General features: G+C 45.3%; 1 protein-coding gene and 1 long non-coding RNA gene across 7 annotated transcripts; one reads left to right on the forward strand and one right to left on the reverse strand.

Annotated features, from left to right (window-relative positions):
• The first annotated feature begins 4 nt into the window (after positions 1–4).
• DAP3 (death associated protein 3) lies at positions 5–14,179 on the forward strand. 6 transcript variants are annotated; one of them, XM_075176011.1, is made up of 14 exons: positions 578–712; positions 1,728–1,790; positions 2,466–2,512; positions 5,981–6,097; positions 9,256–9,357; positions 10,125–10,233; positions 10,691–10,783; positions 11,200–11,330; positions 11,725–11,805; positions 12,218–12,376; positions 12,789–12,848; positions 13,551–13,640; positions 13,853–13,970; positions 14,061–14,179. In XM_075176011.1, the coding sequence occupies exons 3-14, from the start codon at positions 2,471–2,473 to the stop codon at positions 14,144–14,146; spliced, it is 1,188 nt and encodes a 395-aa protein (XP_075032112.1). In that variant the 5' UTR covers positions 578–712; positions 1,728–1,790; positions 2,466–2,470; the 3' UTR covers positions 14,147–14,179. The 6 variants fall into 6 exon arrangements, with proteins under 6 accessions (XP_075032108.1, XP_075032107.1, XP_075032112.1 ...); XM_075176007.1 differs by lacking the exons at positions 578–712; positions 1,728–1,790 and adding an exon at positions 5–289; XM_075176009.1 differs by lacking the exon at positions 578–712 and having other exon boundaries at positions 1,059–1,790.
• Positions 2,489–14,030, reverse strand: LOC142094138 (uncharacterized). The gene is made up of 5 exons (XR_012677611.1): positions 13,940–14,030; positions 12,189–13,449; positions 9,248–9,439; positions 7,127–8,083; positions 2,489–2,565 (listed from the first exon to the last, which is right to left on the reverse strand). It is a non-coding gene; the product is annotated as an uncharacterized LOC142094138 (long non-coding RNA).
• Positions 14,180–14,302: the final 123 nt, after the last annotated feature.

Genomic DNA, 14,302 nt, shown 5'->3' on the forward strand with positions numbered 1-14,302 from the left:
CCTGCTCCGAGCCGAGGCAGCGAAACCAAAATGGCGGCGGCTCCTGCTCCACCGCGAGCGAGCGCCCGGCGCCCCGCCTGCCCCGCGCCCGGCCACGCCCCCGCCCGGCCACACCCCTCCGGGCTAGCCCCGCCCCCGCCGAGAGAGCGTGCCGTTAGCTTAGCGGTGGGCGGGACCCGCGCCATCCCGCCCCGCGCCGCCTGTCCCTGCGCGCGACCCGTAGCGGCCTCGCGTCATCCTCGGCCTCTGGCGCGGCGCATCTTGTCAGCGGGGCGGGCCCGCCGCAGCGGTGAGTGCCGGGGCGCCCGGCGCCGGCCCGGGGGGCATCGCCCGGCGCCGGCCGGGGCCCGCGGGTCGGCCGCGTGCTTGGCGGCGGCTGCTGCCCGCAGGGCCCGTCTCCGAGGCGCGGCGGCGGCGGCGGCCCTACTCCTGCGGCGGCCGCCCGGGCAGCAGCCGTGCGCAGGTCGGACCCGCGCGGTGCGGCAGCGCCTGGGGGCTCCGGGGGCGGCAATCGGGGCGCGATCCAGCAGCCAGGCTGCGGGAAGAAGGGCGCAGAGCGGCGGCGGGGGACGGGGGAAGCAGCCGCTGGCCTGCCGGGAGGCGGGAAGGCGCGGCAGGGCGAGGCGAGGGCAGGGCGACTGGTCGCCTTTGGTTCCCCTTCAGCAACTTCAGCTCTCCCGGTTTTCACTAACGGCCGCCGTTTCTAGATCAGGTTGAGCGGTGTACCTTATGCCTCTTTGTTATCTCAGTCCTATGCACGTCTAGGAAAGGGAGAATAATGGAGCACGGTGGAGAGCACGGGGGAAGGAAAACTGAGGGGGACAGGTCCCTGAAAAGCAGCGGGCATGCAGACATCGCTCGTCCAGAGGCGATGACACTCTGCTTAGCTCGGAGTTGTTTCCGTCTTCCACTCCTGTGTTTCTGGCGCTTGTAGTAAATATATAGACAGCAAGCAACCAGAAATTGGTTTTTAATTTACTCTGGAGAGGTGATAGGTTAGGATTACTCAATGATGTCTGCTAATACAACTTTCAGGGTTCTTCGCGTAATTTTTACTAGCAAGTTATACTCCGACCTATAAATCCTTTCCTAAAGACCACAAGCAGACAAGTATTTTTTCTATAACAGAACAGTACGCTGAGTTGGACAGTTCTTTAACTTGATCCAGGTACAAATCAGTGAAGTGGCCGCAGTTTTAATCTACTCTTCTGCTAAAGCTCCTCTCCCACAGATAGACAAGCCCTAGAGAAGAGCCCTTACAACTCGTGTTAAAGTAGTCATTCAAGAATTCTGTCACAATGTTGGGGGTGCCCAAAATAAACAGAAACTTTCAGGTTCTTGTGACTCCTTAATTTTACTAGTTGTGTTTAAGAAAACACCTTTCCCATCCCACTTTCTTTACTGTTAAGCCTGTGACTTATACTGTTAAACAAATGGGATACATTCTCACATGGAACTGGATTTCTCCTTCCTCTTCTGCTGTACATGCTAGCATGGCAAAGTAAAATAACTAAAACAGCCTCCACAGGCTGATCTCTTCACTTATTCTTGAAGTAGCAAAACTGGAGCTTGTTTTTCAAGTACGTATTGTGCATTGATTGTTAGATGAAAGAATGTAAAGCATCTTTACACAATTAACATCCTTCAGTGTGGAGTTATTTTCTCATTCTAGCAGTAACAGTTGTAAATGCCATTCTATGCAGTTAAATCATCTTTGTCTTGCTTAGCGCTAACACTGCAGTTAACCACCGATTCCACCAAGACAGCTATTCCTCCTAAGCAATTGCAAGGTAATTATCTTGCTTTGAATGCATTTGTAACTTATCGCAACCAAGAATTCTTAAAGCATCTTTTTTAGGTATTGTCATTATTTTCTTCTAAGAAAGTGGTGTGAAGAAGGCCTTGAATGCCGGCAGAGGTGACAGATTTAACTAATTTACTTACCTTTTTGCCTCTATTTTTTGCATCACAATTGCTCAAGTGTTTTCTTTTGGGTTTTGTTTCCTGTTGTAATCAAAAATGGCTGAGCAGTAGATACTAATATATGATTAGGATGAAGCCAGAAACACAGAAGCACCTTCAGTCTCTGTATTATTCCAGTTTCTTCAAAATAATCAGTGTAGCCCTTGCTCTTACATCTCTTAACAGCTGCAGTCAAAATAGATGCCCTTCCCCAATAAAAGAATCTGTTCTCCTCACTAGATGAATGAAATATCTTTACTTATAAAGTAAGGGTTTTTTTTGTAAATGTCTCTATGAAAAAAGGCAACATAGTTAATGGAATGTTTTTTTATTAGGCAAATGATGCTGCTTACCTGTAGTCAACTGTATTGCTGCAGAGCATTCTGACAGTTTGTCTGACAGTGCCTAGACTTTAAGCTCTTTGGGCAGGAACAATTCTCTCCCAGCATAAGATACATTAAACATAATAAAAAAACCTAAAAAATCCACTTCTGTCTCTGCAGGAAAAATGCTGAGAAGTCTGAAAGGACTTGTCTACCATCCTCTAAAGGTAAGTCCTGTAATAGCATGATGCTGCTTCCAGTATTTCAGCTGTCCTGTGATCTGGAATGACAATTTACAACTGTAAAAAGTGAGATTCTTCTTACATTCGTCATCTAAAAACTTGGCGTCTCCTATGAGCTGGTTGTGTAAACTCCCATTATGGGCAAAGGAAAGAGAGCCTGTGTGTGTTACTCCTTCTGCATTTCTCTCCCTTGGCTGGAGAGAGAGAACATGCAAGCAAGCCTGGATAGTTGGCTTAAATAAGACATTTGCTAGAGACTGAAGTTAGCATTCTGAAATGTCCAGAATGGTGAAATTCTACATCTCCAGTGCAAGCGTTTCTCAGAAAACAGAATCTACTTGCTCTGCACTGCTGGAAAGTGCGAAGGACAAGTCCTTTATACAGAACAGAACCACCAGCCTTTCAACAAAGCCTGTGTTGCTGGTGGGAAGATAATTTTGCTAAAGATGGCTCAGTGCTTCAGGTGGGTGTAGTAATATTAGCTCTGCCACAACAACACAGCAGCACTATGTTATCAGCAAAGCCTCCTTATATTATAAACAGCATAATGAATTAATGTTGCATATCTGGAATGACTTCCTACTGGTAAAGAATTAAAGTTGTTTTGTTTGCTGTTGTCTTTTAAATGCTTTTTCACTAGTACATAGCGATCTGCAGCCATTAAAGAGGATGGCTGTATAACTACTTGTTTCCAGAGATGGGATTCTGGTTGTGCAGTACTGTACTTATGATGGCAGCCTTTATGAAATAAACAGTCTTTTCTAGAGACTAAGATATGTGGCATCATGTAGGAACAGCTCCACCTTATGGCACATGACTTTGTGATTAATCTCCACATACCACGTGATAGTTTGCTGCCATTTCAGGGATCTGAGTTAAATTACTCTGTCCTTTGGCAGATGGAAACTTGCTATAAAATCCACTCTACGCTACGAGCATAAACTGCGTTAAAAGATGATGTGAAAATGTGAGAACCTTATGTACGTTAGGATTTACTATGCAGAGCTCTACAGTGAGCCAGAAAGGTGTAAGTATATGTTTCTGGCATTCTGTGTGAAGCCAAGGGGATAAGCCACTGTCTTCTGTTCAGGAGGAGGGACCAAGTGGCATGTTGCTACTATAAAGTCAGACTATATAATGCATTAGCAGTGGCATTCTAGATCACTCAAAGGTATTCTTGTAGCCTGTTAAAAATGCAGGTGCACTTGGCATGAATTTTGTAAATGGAAACACAGTAATTCATAAAATGCAAGTCTATATCTCTTAAATTCAGGATAACTGTGAGTAGTGTTGTGTTTACTACTCTAAGAGCTTGTCTTGATTTTGTAGCACTTCAAAGAGTTAGGAAGGATTTCATGTCTCCAGGTACGTAGAAGCTGCTTCTACAGCCCAGCGCAGGCTACAGTCCACAAAGGAAAAGTTCCAAAGCACTACAAGGCTAGATGGTGATTTTGGGGAAGACGTATCATGCTATGGCTCAAAGAAGTGATGTTGTAAAACGGTATCCTTCCAGGACAAAGATGTAGTAATTTAAAGATGAAATACAGTCTGTTGATGGAAAAATAGAAATTCTATGTATTTGGCTGCAAGAAAAGAGGACTGGACTTCAGTCCTCTCACATTTGCATCCTGTCTTACTGTGCTGTCTTTCCCTTCCTAGAACTTATTAGGAACTGGCTTTTGTGCCATAGAGAATCCAACTCCTGCTGATCTTCTGAGATTTGCTTTTAAAAAAGTGGTATTGCTAACAGTGGTTTGACTAAGTACCATTCAGCTAAAGTCCTGAGCTGAGTCTAGACACACATAAAAACTGAACATAGTCAGAGCAGGAAGTTGATCCTTGCTTAATTTTCATTCACTGTTACACAGATCAGGAACAAGGTATGGTACTCCAGAGAAAGGATGTCCACCGAGCAGTGAGCTTGCCTTTTCTTCTAAGTGAGCAAAGCTCACGGCCCCAGGACGTTCTACTGGAGATTTGAGGAGGAGGGAATGCGGGATGTTCAAAGAAAATGAGAGGGACTATGATTCCAGGCTAAAAATGACTTAGGGCTGACATTTTCTAGGTGAATAAGTGACAATAGTTGCTTGCTCTAGTTATTCATGTATTAAATGAGCATCTTAGTGCCTTGCTCTAGGCTGTAAATTAAGTCACTTCTGTGGACTTAAAACTAAACGTAGCCAAATAAGACATCCTAATTGATCGTTTGGATTTGAGGAGGAAAAGAGCATTGTGGGAACAAGAGAAGGTGGTGTTAAAATGTGACGATAAAAGTGAATTTTTAGTGGTCTTCCATATTTACTTTGCATTAGTTTGTTCTATAAGTATCTAGTGTTGAGTACAAACCGGTTTAATTCCTTCCCTAAAAGAACAGTACTGAAATGCTGATTCAGGAGTCCATTGTGTGTTTAACATGGGATGTGGGGTAATCCGACATTACACTTTCTTCTGAGCCCTTGTGGCTTTCAAATGACCCCCTGAGGAAAACTCGGATGACAGCAGAATTGCATCATGCCAGGGAGAACTGAAACAGCTGTTCCTGTCTCTAAACTTTAGTTTATGGCTACTCTCATCTCTGCAGACAGACAAAATAGGAAACTACTTGCTCTGTTTACAGTGGAGCCTGCAACTGTTCCAGTCAGTAATATGAAAGGTGGCTTTCAGTTTTGCTTGCTTTGGTCACAGCCTCTGTTTGGCGTATACACTTTTTTTGTTCATTGACAAATGCTCATATTTTCTTTCACCATAACATAATAACATGCTTGTCATTCTACTACTCGCTTTCTTGCCTATTTTGGCTAGGCTTTACAGGCATGCTTCAGCAGTCTGTCTATGGAAGAAAGAATTAATCAGCTTAGCTGGCTGTTTCAGTGTCTCAGCCACGTCTGTATTGTAATGAAAGAGTCTGTATGCCGGGACACAGTTAGGAAAATCAGTGCAGGGAATGTAATTATAAATATCAAATACTGGGCAGCACTGCACTAATCCCTCAATAATTGAGGTGATTATGGATTACTAGACAGCTTGAATTTTCAAGGTAGTAGCTACTATTCATCAGTGTAGGCAGAAACATTGTGGGAACTTCCCAGCAATAAGACCTCAACGGCTGTACTTGTGCTCTTAAGCAATCTTGAAGGGGATAACTCTTTCAGGTACAGGCTTGGCTCTCTAGATGACTTAAGGTGGTAGATGACTTGAGTGAATGGAAGTGGTTCAGAAGCAGGCATCTAAACGTGAAATGTGGTTCTAAAGCATGTGGTTTTTCATGATGAATTTACATTCTAATGACGAATTTTTATTCTCATTGCAGAGAATTCTATTCTGTATTGCGTGCTACCTTGACCCAATCATAATGTGCAATGAGTGTACAAAATAAACTACTACCTGGATTTTTGACCAGTAATCTTTGACTGCTGAGAAGTTTGTTGTCTGTTTGCCTTTTTCTTTCCTTAGTTGGACCATGGGTATGCCCTCCATATGGCAGCCAAGGATTGCTTAAGTTCCGTGGTCAACCAGGATGTCCAAACACTGGCAGAAAGAGCAGTTTTCTATACCAACGAGAATGACCCGGTGAGTTACTGCCACAGTTGTTATTGTCAGACAGCAAGTGCCTAAATTCCATCAGTCTGTCTGTGGACATGCTGGAGCCAGGAGTGCTTACTGGGATTGTGTTGTTCCAGCCAACGTAAGGGAAGGGAGTAAACAGGCCTAGTAATAGGCATCTAGACCGTGATCCCCAGCCCAAAGGAAAACAGGCATGGCTGCGCAGTGCACCTGCCTGGGTTTAAACAAGACAGGTCTGGTCCTCTGCCTGAAAGCTCCTGGGACCAAGTATCGATTCCTTCTCTGTAGTTGCATAGATAAGATAGACTGTGTATTGTAGAAGCTCAGATGTGGCTTAGCTTGTCATCAGACACCATTAATTTCAACTCCAGGGCTGTATTCTTCCCTGCCTAACCTCCCCAAACTGGCTATGAAGGGAGATAAAACACACACCCCAGATGACCTCAGCACAGCTCTCCAGCATCATAATTCCAGCCTCACACTCTCCGTCTCAGGCACAAAATGAAGTGGAATAAATGAATGGAATAAGCCTCTGAGGTGCTTTTCTGCTGCCTCTGTAATTGGAGTCTTTCAATACTGATTCCTCTGGGGTCTCTATGGAAACAGCAGCATGCAGATGATCTTACTCACGTGACGCGAGTGTCTCTATAGATTGCACAGAAGAGTCCAGATGGCAAGGATTGTCCCCACTGTCCTGTGCCTACCATTTACGTTGCCAGGCAACTGGCTTTGGCATTCTGACTTCACGTGCCTGATGTTTGGCGACAACCGCCATTGCTTATTAATTTATCAGATCAGCGTTCCTCAGACTTGCTGTATTGCAGATCGCGTATTGCAGCAAAGAGGCTCCGCTGGCTCGCTTCATCAGCAAATCCGATAGCTCTGACTGCACCCATACTTGTGCACCATAAAGTCCCATTAAAAATGGATTAAGACTAAATGGATGAAAACTAAATTTTTAATAAGACTTAGTTTTTATATACCTTTCTGTTAGCAAAGCTCAAAGTTACTAAACATGAGGATAAAGATACTGACCCACTTTACAGATGTAGGAGCTGAAGAGTGAAGGAATTTGCCCAAGGTTATGCAGCAAGTCAGTGATGAAACTGAGAATGCAAATGGTCTCTGGAGTACTGCTGCTCTGTTCGAGTCCATAGATAACACTGCCATGCAGAAACACAGGTGCTGTTAGTCTGTGTCCAACACGTGCAGGAAAGCTCTAGGGAATCCAGCCCAGAGTCTGAAATACAGCTCTGCGTGGAAAAAAACTGAAGTCTCTCTTAATAGTTCTCCTCTTTAGTCTATGTCCAAGTAACATCTCCTTACAGCCAGGAGCTATTGACCAGGTTTTCTAGATTTTCTTCCTATTGCTAAGATGTACTGACCAGTAAACACCAGATTGGCAACTCAAGCAGCTTAGAGAGCAGTTTGATGAAGTTACCAAATGGTTTCTTCATATAAATAGTTTGGCAAACTGGTGGGTACCTCGAATCCTGCAGCTGTACCAAGGTAAACCATACAGTCCAGGACGCATTGACCTGTCCTCAGTAAGGTATAGAATAGGGGTGTAGTTACCATGGGCTTTTCTGAGTGAGGGGGGCAGAATACAAGAGAACAGACATGTTGCATGCTGGAAGACTGAAATTCTGGTCTGAGGAAAGGGAGGGAGACTGACACATAGCAAGAATCCTGGGGCTAGAGAATTCACGGGTCTGCAATAGAGCTGCAGCAGTTGCGCCTGAAGAGTCTGTCAAGGAACTGGGAAAAGCAAAATATTCATAGCAAAAGCAGGCAGTAGTCAAACCTGTAGGTACAGCTGTTCACACGGTTACCTGTGAGGAATACAAGCAGGCAGCCAGGTCAGGGTAGCAGTACTCATCACAACCTTTTCTGGTCGAACCATTTGTCAGCCAGACTGCACAGGTGAGCGACCAAGCCCACACCAGTATTGTTCTGGGCCTCAGTAAATTAAGCCCTGGGTCTACACCAAAGCTAATAAGGAATACAAGGAAAGTCTGGGATCAGCCCCCAAATCTGCTAAAGCTGGCAAAAATAATGACTGCTTCTTTTTCTTTCTGAATAGTAAATAAAACTACTTTTCCTTATTATCATTATTATGCAAAATAAAGAAAACAAGGAAGTTGTTATATTCTGATTCCATCTCAATCAAAATGGAAGCAAGAGATTGGCATGCACAAGAATATAGGGAAGGATTTTTTGAGTTTAAGTCTATGGAAACGTGCAGAAAGCGCAGAGCAGGACATGACATAAGCTTCAAAGCTTGGCACAAAGCTGCTAAAAAAGCCAGACAAAGCTTGGCACAAAAGTTGCTAAAAGTCACACAGGAAGTACTGCAGAATAGTCTATCTACTGTGCTAATTATACAAGACACAAAAACTGCCGAGTAGACCAAGAGTAAATAAATAAGTGCTTTGCAAGTATTGGATGGTAGGAAAATAGAATAATGAAGGGAAAAAACAAGGATGTATAACAAGGCATGAAACGGGTATTAAATTTTCAGATACTAGTAACCACTGCTGCTTAGAGTGCGTATTCAGAGATCTTAAAGTAGTCATTATAAATAAACGCAGAATGATGCAAGTCCGCTGGAGGAATAATACTGACCACTTATGTCACAACAAGGGTCTTGAAATTAGTGCCCCAGAAAACAGCGTTCTCAAGCAGCCAGTACTAGTTAAAAAGGAATTACTATTGAGAGACAGCAAAGAACAAACCAGAAAACATAATTTTGTCGCAGACTTAAAGAAAGTAAATTTGAATCTATCAGATAACTCAAAAGGGAATCATATTACTGGTAAGATATTGTGGTGACCAGAAGTACAAGTGGACTAATAAAAGATTAGATAAATTCATGAAGCATAAGGCCACCGGTGCCCACAAAGTACAATGGTTCATATACAAGCTCAAGAATTTATTGCCAGGTAGGATATCCTTTCTTTAGACTCCTCCTTAGCATCTGCCAGTAGTGTCCTGATACTACAATTCCCGTTTTACTTTAATATGCTAGTTCTTCTGACTCTTAGTAAGTAGATACTCGCTTTGATTGAGTGTTCCCTCCCTGTTCCATTCTCACAGGCCTTCTGTATCCAGAAAAAAGGTATCAGACTTTCCCGAGTGTTACAGTTTGCGTTTTACCTTCCCAGGCCAAGCACACAGACCACCACGAGGGTCGCCATTATAGCATTCCACTTGAGGAGGTGAAAGCTGTCTTTCCACATGGACTGCCCTATCGCTTCCAGCAGCAGGTACTTTGTCTGAGAGCAGATTTGGAGGGCGTGGACTGGTATGTGGGAAGAACCAGATCCATCGCGTAGCTACGATGCTTTCCTGTTGGAATGAGAGAGAGTGACATGCTGCAAGAATGCAATTATTCCTGGTCCTTACTGTTATTTCCTACATCTAAAAGACATCAGTCAACCTAACCAGAATAGTGGTAGAAGGGTGTGAGGATTCCACCTTAGGCAACATTCTATCCAATATTTTTAATCTCTAACTTTTGAGTACATAATAAATTACAGAAATATTTTCCACAGTTACATTTCTGTATGAAACAGGCTGTCTCATGAAGGTAAGTTTATATCAGCAACAAAAAAATCTTCGTGATTTCTGTTGTGAGACAGATCATGCTGTGACTGGGTCAGGCTTCGTAAGCAGCTAACAGAGACTGCCTGCTTGAGTTTAGGAACAGATTTCTTATCTGTGAGTTAGTAATTCTAGGTGGTTGACTTTTGATTCGTTGATCTCGATCTCTGGGAAGGTGATGGAACAGCTGGAAACCATGTCCAGGCACACAAAGGACAAGAAAGTCATTGGGGCAGTCAGCACGGCTTCACCAAGGGGAAGTCACGCTCGACCAACCTGATAAACTTCTCTGATGATATGACTGCCCTGCTAGACGAGGGGAGAGCAGTGGACATTCAGCCCTGCACAGTACCAGAGACGGAGTCATGTCGGGAACAGCTGTAGTGCGCCAGCACCCGGCTTCTTGTTCATGCTCTGTTCCTTTTCTTAGATTAAGACCTTCAATGAAGCCTGCCTGATGGTGCGAAAACCAGCTCTAGAACTTTTCGCTTACCTGAAAAGCTCCAACTTCGCACACCCAGCTGTCAGATATGTGATCTGTATCTTTTATCATTACTTGATGGTAAAATGCAAATTAAGTGCAAGCAGGTGTATTTACACAAATGAGGGTGATGTTTTGATCATATGCCGACCACTGTGGTTTAGTCTTCAGGAGGTGGTTCTACCACACGTCTGTGGTCAGCAAAGCTAGTCCGAGAAGTTCATGAACCTCGTATACTTTTATTTTAAGCCAGATTTGGCTTATGGCACAGATCCACAAATAGAGCTATCCGCACAACTAAGGGAATGGGAATCATTAGCTCTGATGCAGTGGGCTGGGAGGATATAGAGAGAAGGAACTCTTCAAGCTAGGTTTGCTGCTGAACAAAAGCATGGTGGAATGCCATCCCTGCTTTTACGACCTTTGAACGTCCTTTAAGCCTTTTGCAAAAGAATTACGGTCAAGTATAAATTGAAGTGTTTTCTGGAGACTTTCCTTGACAGTCCGTGTTGGAGATGGCGAGAAAGGAACAGGGAAAACCATGACTCTGTGTCATGTGGTTCACTACTGTGCGAGGCAAGGCTGGCTGGTGCTGCACATCCCAGACGGTAAGAACACCGATGCTGCCTGTGTTATTACGTCAAATACACTTGCTGATCGGAAGATGCTCCTTCAAGTGAAAGGGGTAGGGTAGGCCACAGCAAATTATCTTTGTTTTTTCCATAGCGGAGAAGGCTTATAAAGCACAAACCCCCCAAATAAAGTAGAACATAATTAGTTATTTTCACATGCTTATAGTCAGTCTTTTTTTCCCCACTGTTAACGAGTATGACAGGAGACATACTGTGAGTGGGGGTGTGTGACCTCCTCTGTTCTCAAGGGAGAGTCTTGTCCGTTAAGGATGGCGGACTTTTCTTGCCAGCGTAGCAGAATAAGGATGAGAGATACAAACACACACCCCACTGCCCAACTCATACAATTATTTTGACTAAGAAAAAAAGCAACTGTTTTCTTTTGCTTACAGCTCATCTCTGGGTGAAAAACTGCAGGGAGCTTATGCAGTCTTCCTATAACAAAGAACGGCTTGATCAGCCTTTGCAAGCATCTTCCTGGCTCAAGAACTTCAAAACCTCAAATGAGCGCTTCCTAAAAGAGGTTTGTAGAGCCTGTCAAGTTGTTTTGGTTAGTAGCTAAAAACTACCCACAGGATCATCTTCCAGGGACTGCATGTGCCTGTGCTTCCTGTCATTGAGCACCTTGACATGAATTCTAGATTTGTTCATTTTCGAGAAATGCTTCATGTGTTAATGCATGCGCTCATATTGCATACAAACCCACAAGCCCTACCCTTCACTGGAATTCAATTTTTGTAGAAAAAGGAAGTACTTTAAATACCCCCTGTGGGGATGGCTATTTGCGATGAACACCTCTCCCACATTCTGCACTAGTCCTCAACACTGGCAAAGAACCAGGAATCTTGCCATCCAGACTTGCCAGGCTGCCTTTGCACTACTTTGTTCCCAGTTTAATTGTAGTTCTCTTACTGCAGATAAAAACACAAAAAAAATACGTGTGGGGCAAACGAGAAAGCACGGAGGAGGGCAGACCGCTGGGTGAAGTGGTGGAGCAGGTAAGGAACAACAAATGCTTCTGGCTTTGTCTCATCTTTTATTAGAAGGTCCCATCATTGTGTATGTGGAACAAATTGCTTCTAGAGATCTCAAAAATACCAGTTCTAGGAAATGGAGGGCATTTCCCTATCAACAAGGTGGCTACAAAAAACATTGTGGAAGATGTTGATGGATCTGTAAAGGAAGCTGTACGGAGAACTTGGGTAGAAACGAAAATTAGAATTTGAAAGTTTCTACTTCTTTGATGCTCAGTACCTTAGACCAGATTGCTCCTTTGAAAGGAACGAACGGACTGTTGACTGTTGTTTTATCTTCCTTCCCCCTTAGAAAGGACAGACAGTGCCCAAAGTTGCCAGCATTATACGTTAACAAGAAAACCAACCTGCATTATGTGCTTTTTCCTACTTAAAGGGTTTAGCTCGCGTGAGAAATGCCAGCGATGCTGTAGGCGTTGTGCTGAAAGAGATAAAGCAGCAATGTCATCTCGGCTCATTCCGACTTCTTGTGGCAGTGGACGGTGTCAACGCGCTCTGGGGAAGGACTACGTTAAAGAAGGAAGACAAAAGCCCCGTAAGAAGGGATCTGCTCTGATGATATTTCTGCATTCCTACTGCAAGGGAGAGCAGGGGAGGGTGTTTTGTTCATTTTTAAGTTCTATAACAGTCCCTGAAAGACATACGTTTGGCTTTGCCCCCTTGGAGGGACCTGCAAAATTCATATTGTGTTCAGACCGTTTTTACTGAAGGAAGTTCTCTCCGTAAGAAAAAAGTGCATCTGTGTCTTGTTACAGTACGAAAGGTCTGGGCATTTCTCTATGTAACATGACTAACACTGAATGCTACAGCGCTAAGCCAAAGCAAAGAAAAAAATGTGCCTAAATGATGCAAATGATCCTTCCAGTCTAACTTAAAGTACGGGAGGGGAATTTATGTCTCAGATAGAAACTGCTGGCAAAAAAAGTGATACAGACAATCTTCACCAGGTTTCTCCCGAGGAGCTGACGCTCGTGTACAATCTAAGGAAGCTGATGATGAACGATTGGGTGAGTTTGGTCTGTACCTTTGGGTGTGTTATTCTCAGCATTTAAAGCTACACACCGATAAGCATAAAGCTACAAATCTAACATCACGCTGTTCCTTCAGCGACGGAGAGCGTGAGCATAGTGCGACTGTTAAGGGTAGTATCTCATCAGTGTTTCTGACATCACCTGAAGAGATTAAGAACAGGGCAAATATGCTTTTCTTGATTACCATGCCAAACTCCAGTTTCTGACTCGTGCTTTCCGAGCTAGAGGTATTTAATAACCCTTAATGACACTTTGTTTTATGATTTTTTGAACTAACGAGAACTTTCAGTTCCTAAAAAACACTGCTGAACTTTTTGCTATAGGAGGTCAATTCCTTCTGCTTCTTTTCCAATCCCCTGGCTGCTAATACCTCTAACAGGTAGTCTTCAGATTTGAAAGTATACAGAAAAGTCCTCTTTAAAGTATTTCAGTTGTTTCAACTGAAAGCCATTTATAGTTAAGAAGCACTGGAAGCCCCAGTGTTCCCTGTGCCGCGTGTGTGCTTGGAGAAGCCTGGGTTAATGTAGTGAGGAACCTTTTAATAAGTCCATTGTACAGAATTTTGCAGTTGAAGTAACTGTAAGATCAAAGAAGAAAATACTGTTTAGAATCAGTCTGTAACTATTTCACAATACTACGTTTGCAGCTAAAAGGGTTTCTCATCTACCTTTCCTTTAGAACGGAGGTGCTGTTGTGACAACCCTCAGCCAGACCGGCTCTCTCTTCAAGCCCAGTTCTGCCTACCTGCCCCAGGAATTGCTGGGAAAGGTGAGCCCTGGCCTCTCGTTTTCCCCCCTTCACCAACAGACACCCCGGGTTGGGATCTGCCTCCCGTTCGGGGCCGCAGGCCTCGCTGCAGCCTCTCCAGCTCACACTTCGCTCCCCGTCGAGCGGGCGGCCGGGCCGGGCCCCCGCCCAGAGCCCTCCCGCAGCGGGGCCGGGGCCGGGCCGCAGCCCCTCACTGCGCCCTTCCCCCCCAGGAGGGCTTCGACGCGCTGGACCCCTTCGTGCCTGTCCCGGTCCCCAACTACAGCCCGCGGGAGTTCGAGAGCTGCTACCGCTATTACCTGGACCGCAAGTGGCTGCAGCACCGGCAAGGTCAGCCCCGGGGACCGGCGGGCGGGGGTCCCGGGGCGGGCGGGGGTCGCCGGAGGCGGCCGCGCCCCCAACGCACCTTCTGTCTTGCAGCGCGCACGGAGGACGGCAAGGAGGAGCTGCGGTTCCTGAGCGGCTCCAACCCGCGGCAGCTGGAGCGGCTGGCGGGGCCGCTGTAGCGCAATAAAGGCCGCAGCGGCGGCGGCTCCCGGTGCCGGTGTCCGCCTGATCGGGGGGAGGACGGGGGCGGGGGCGGGGACGGGGGCGGGGGCGTGGCCCCGCCGCTGATGCACTTCCGGCTTTTCCACCGCCCGTGGCGGGACGCGCATGCGCCC

The sequence above is a fragment of the Calonectris borealis genome, chromosome 29, assembly GCF_964195595.1.
Source record: "Calonectris borealis chromosome 29, bCalBor7.hap1.2, whole genome shotgun sequence".
In the NCBI taxonomy this organism is placed as follows: domain Eukaryota; kingdom Metazoa; phylum Chordata; class Aves; order Procellariiformes; family Procellariidae; genus Calonectris; species Calonectris borealis.

Bases quoted from the DNA above. Each gene is read 5' to 3' on its own strand.
- DAP3 (XM_075176006.1), top strand. From the start codon at position 31: ATGGCGGCGGCTCCTGCTCCACCGCGAGCGAGCGCCCGGCGCCCCGCC. The intron at 290-2,465 runs GTGAGTGCCGGG...CTGTCTCTGCAG, and splicing joins GGGGCGGGCCCGCCGCAGCG to GAAAAATGCTGAGAAGTCTG. The intron at 10,784-11,199 runs GTAAGAACACCG...TTTTGCTTACAG, and splicing joins GGTGCTGCACATCCCAGACG to CTCATCTCTGGGTGAAAAAC.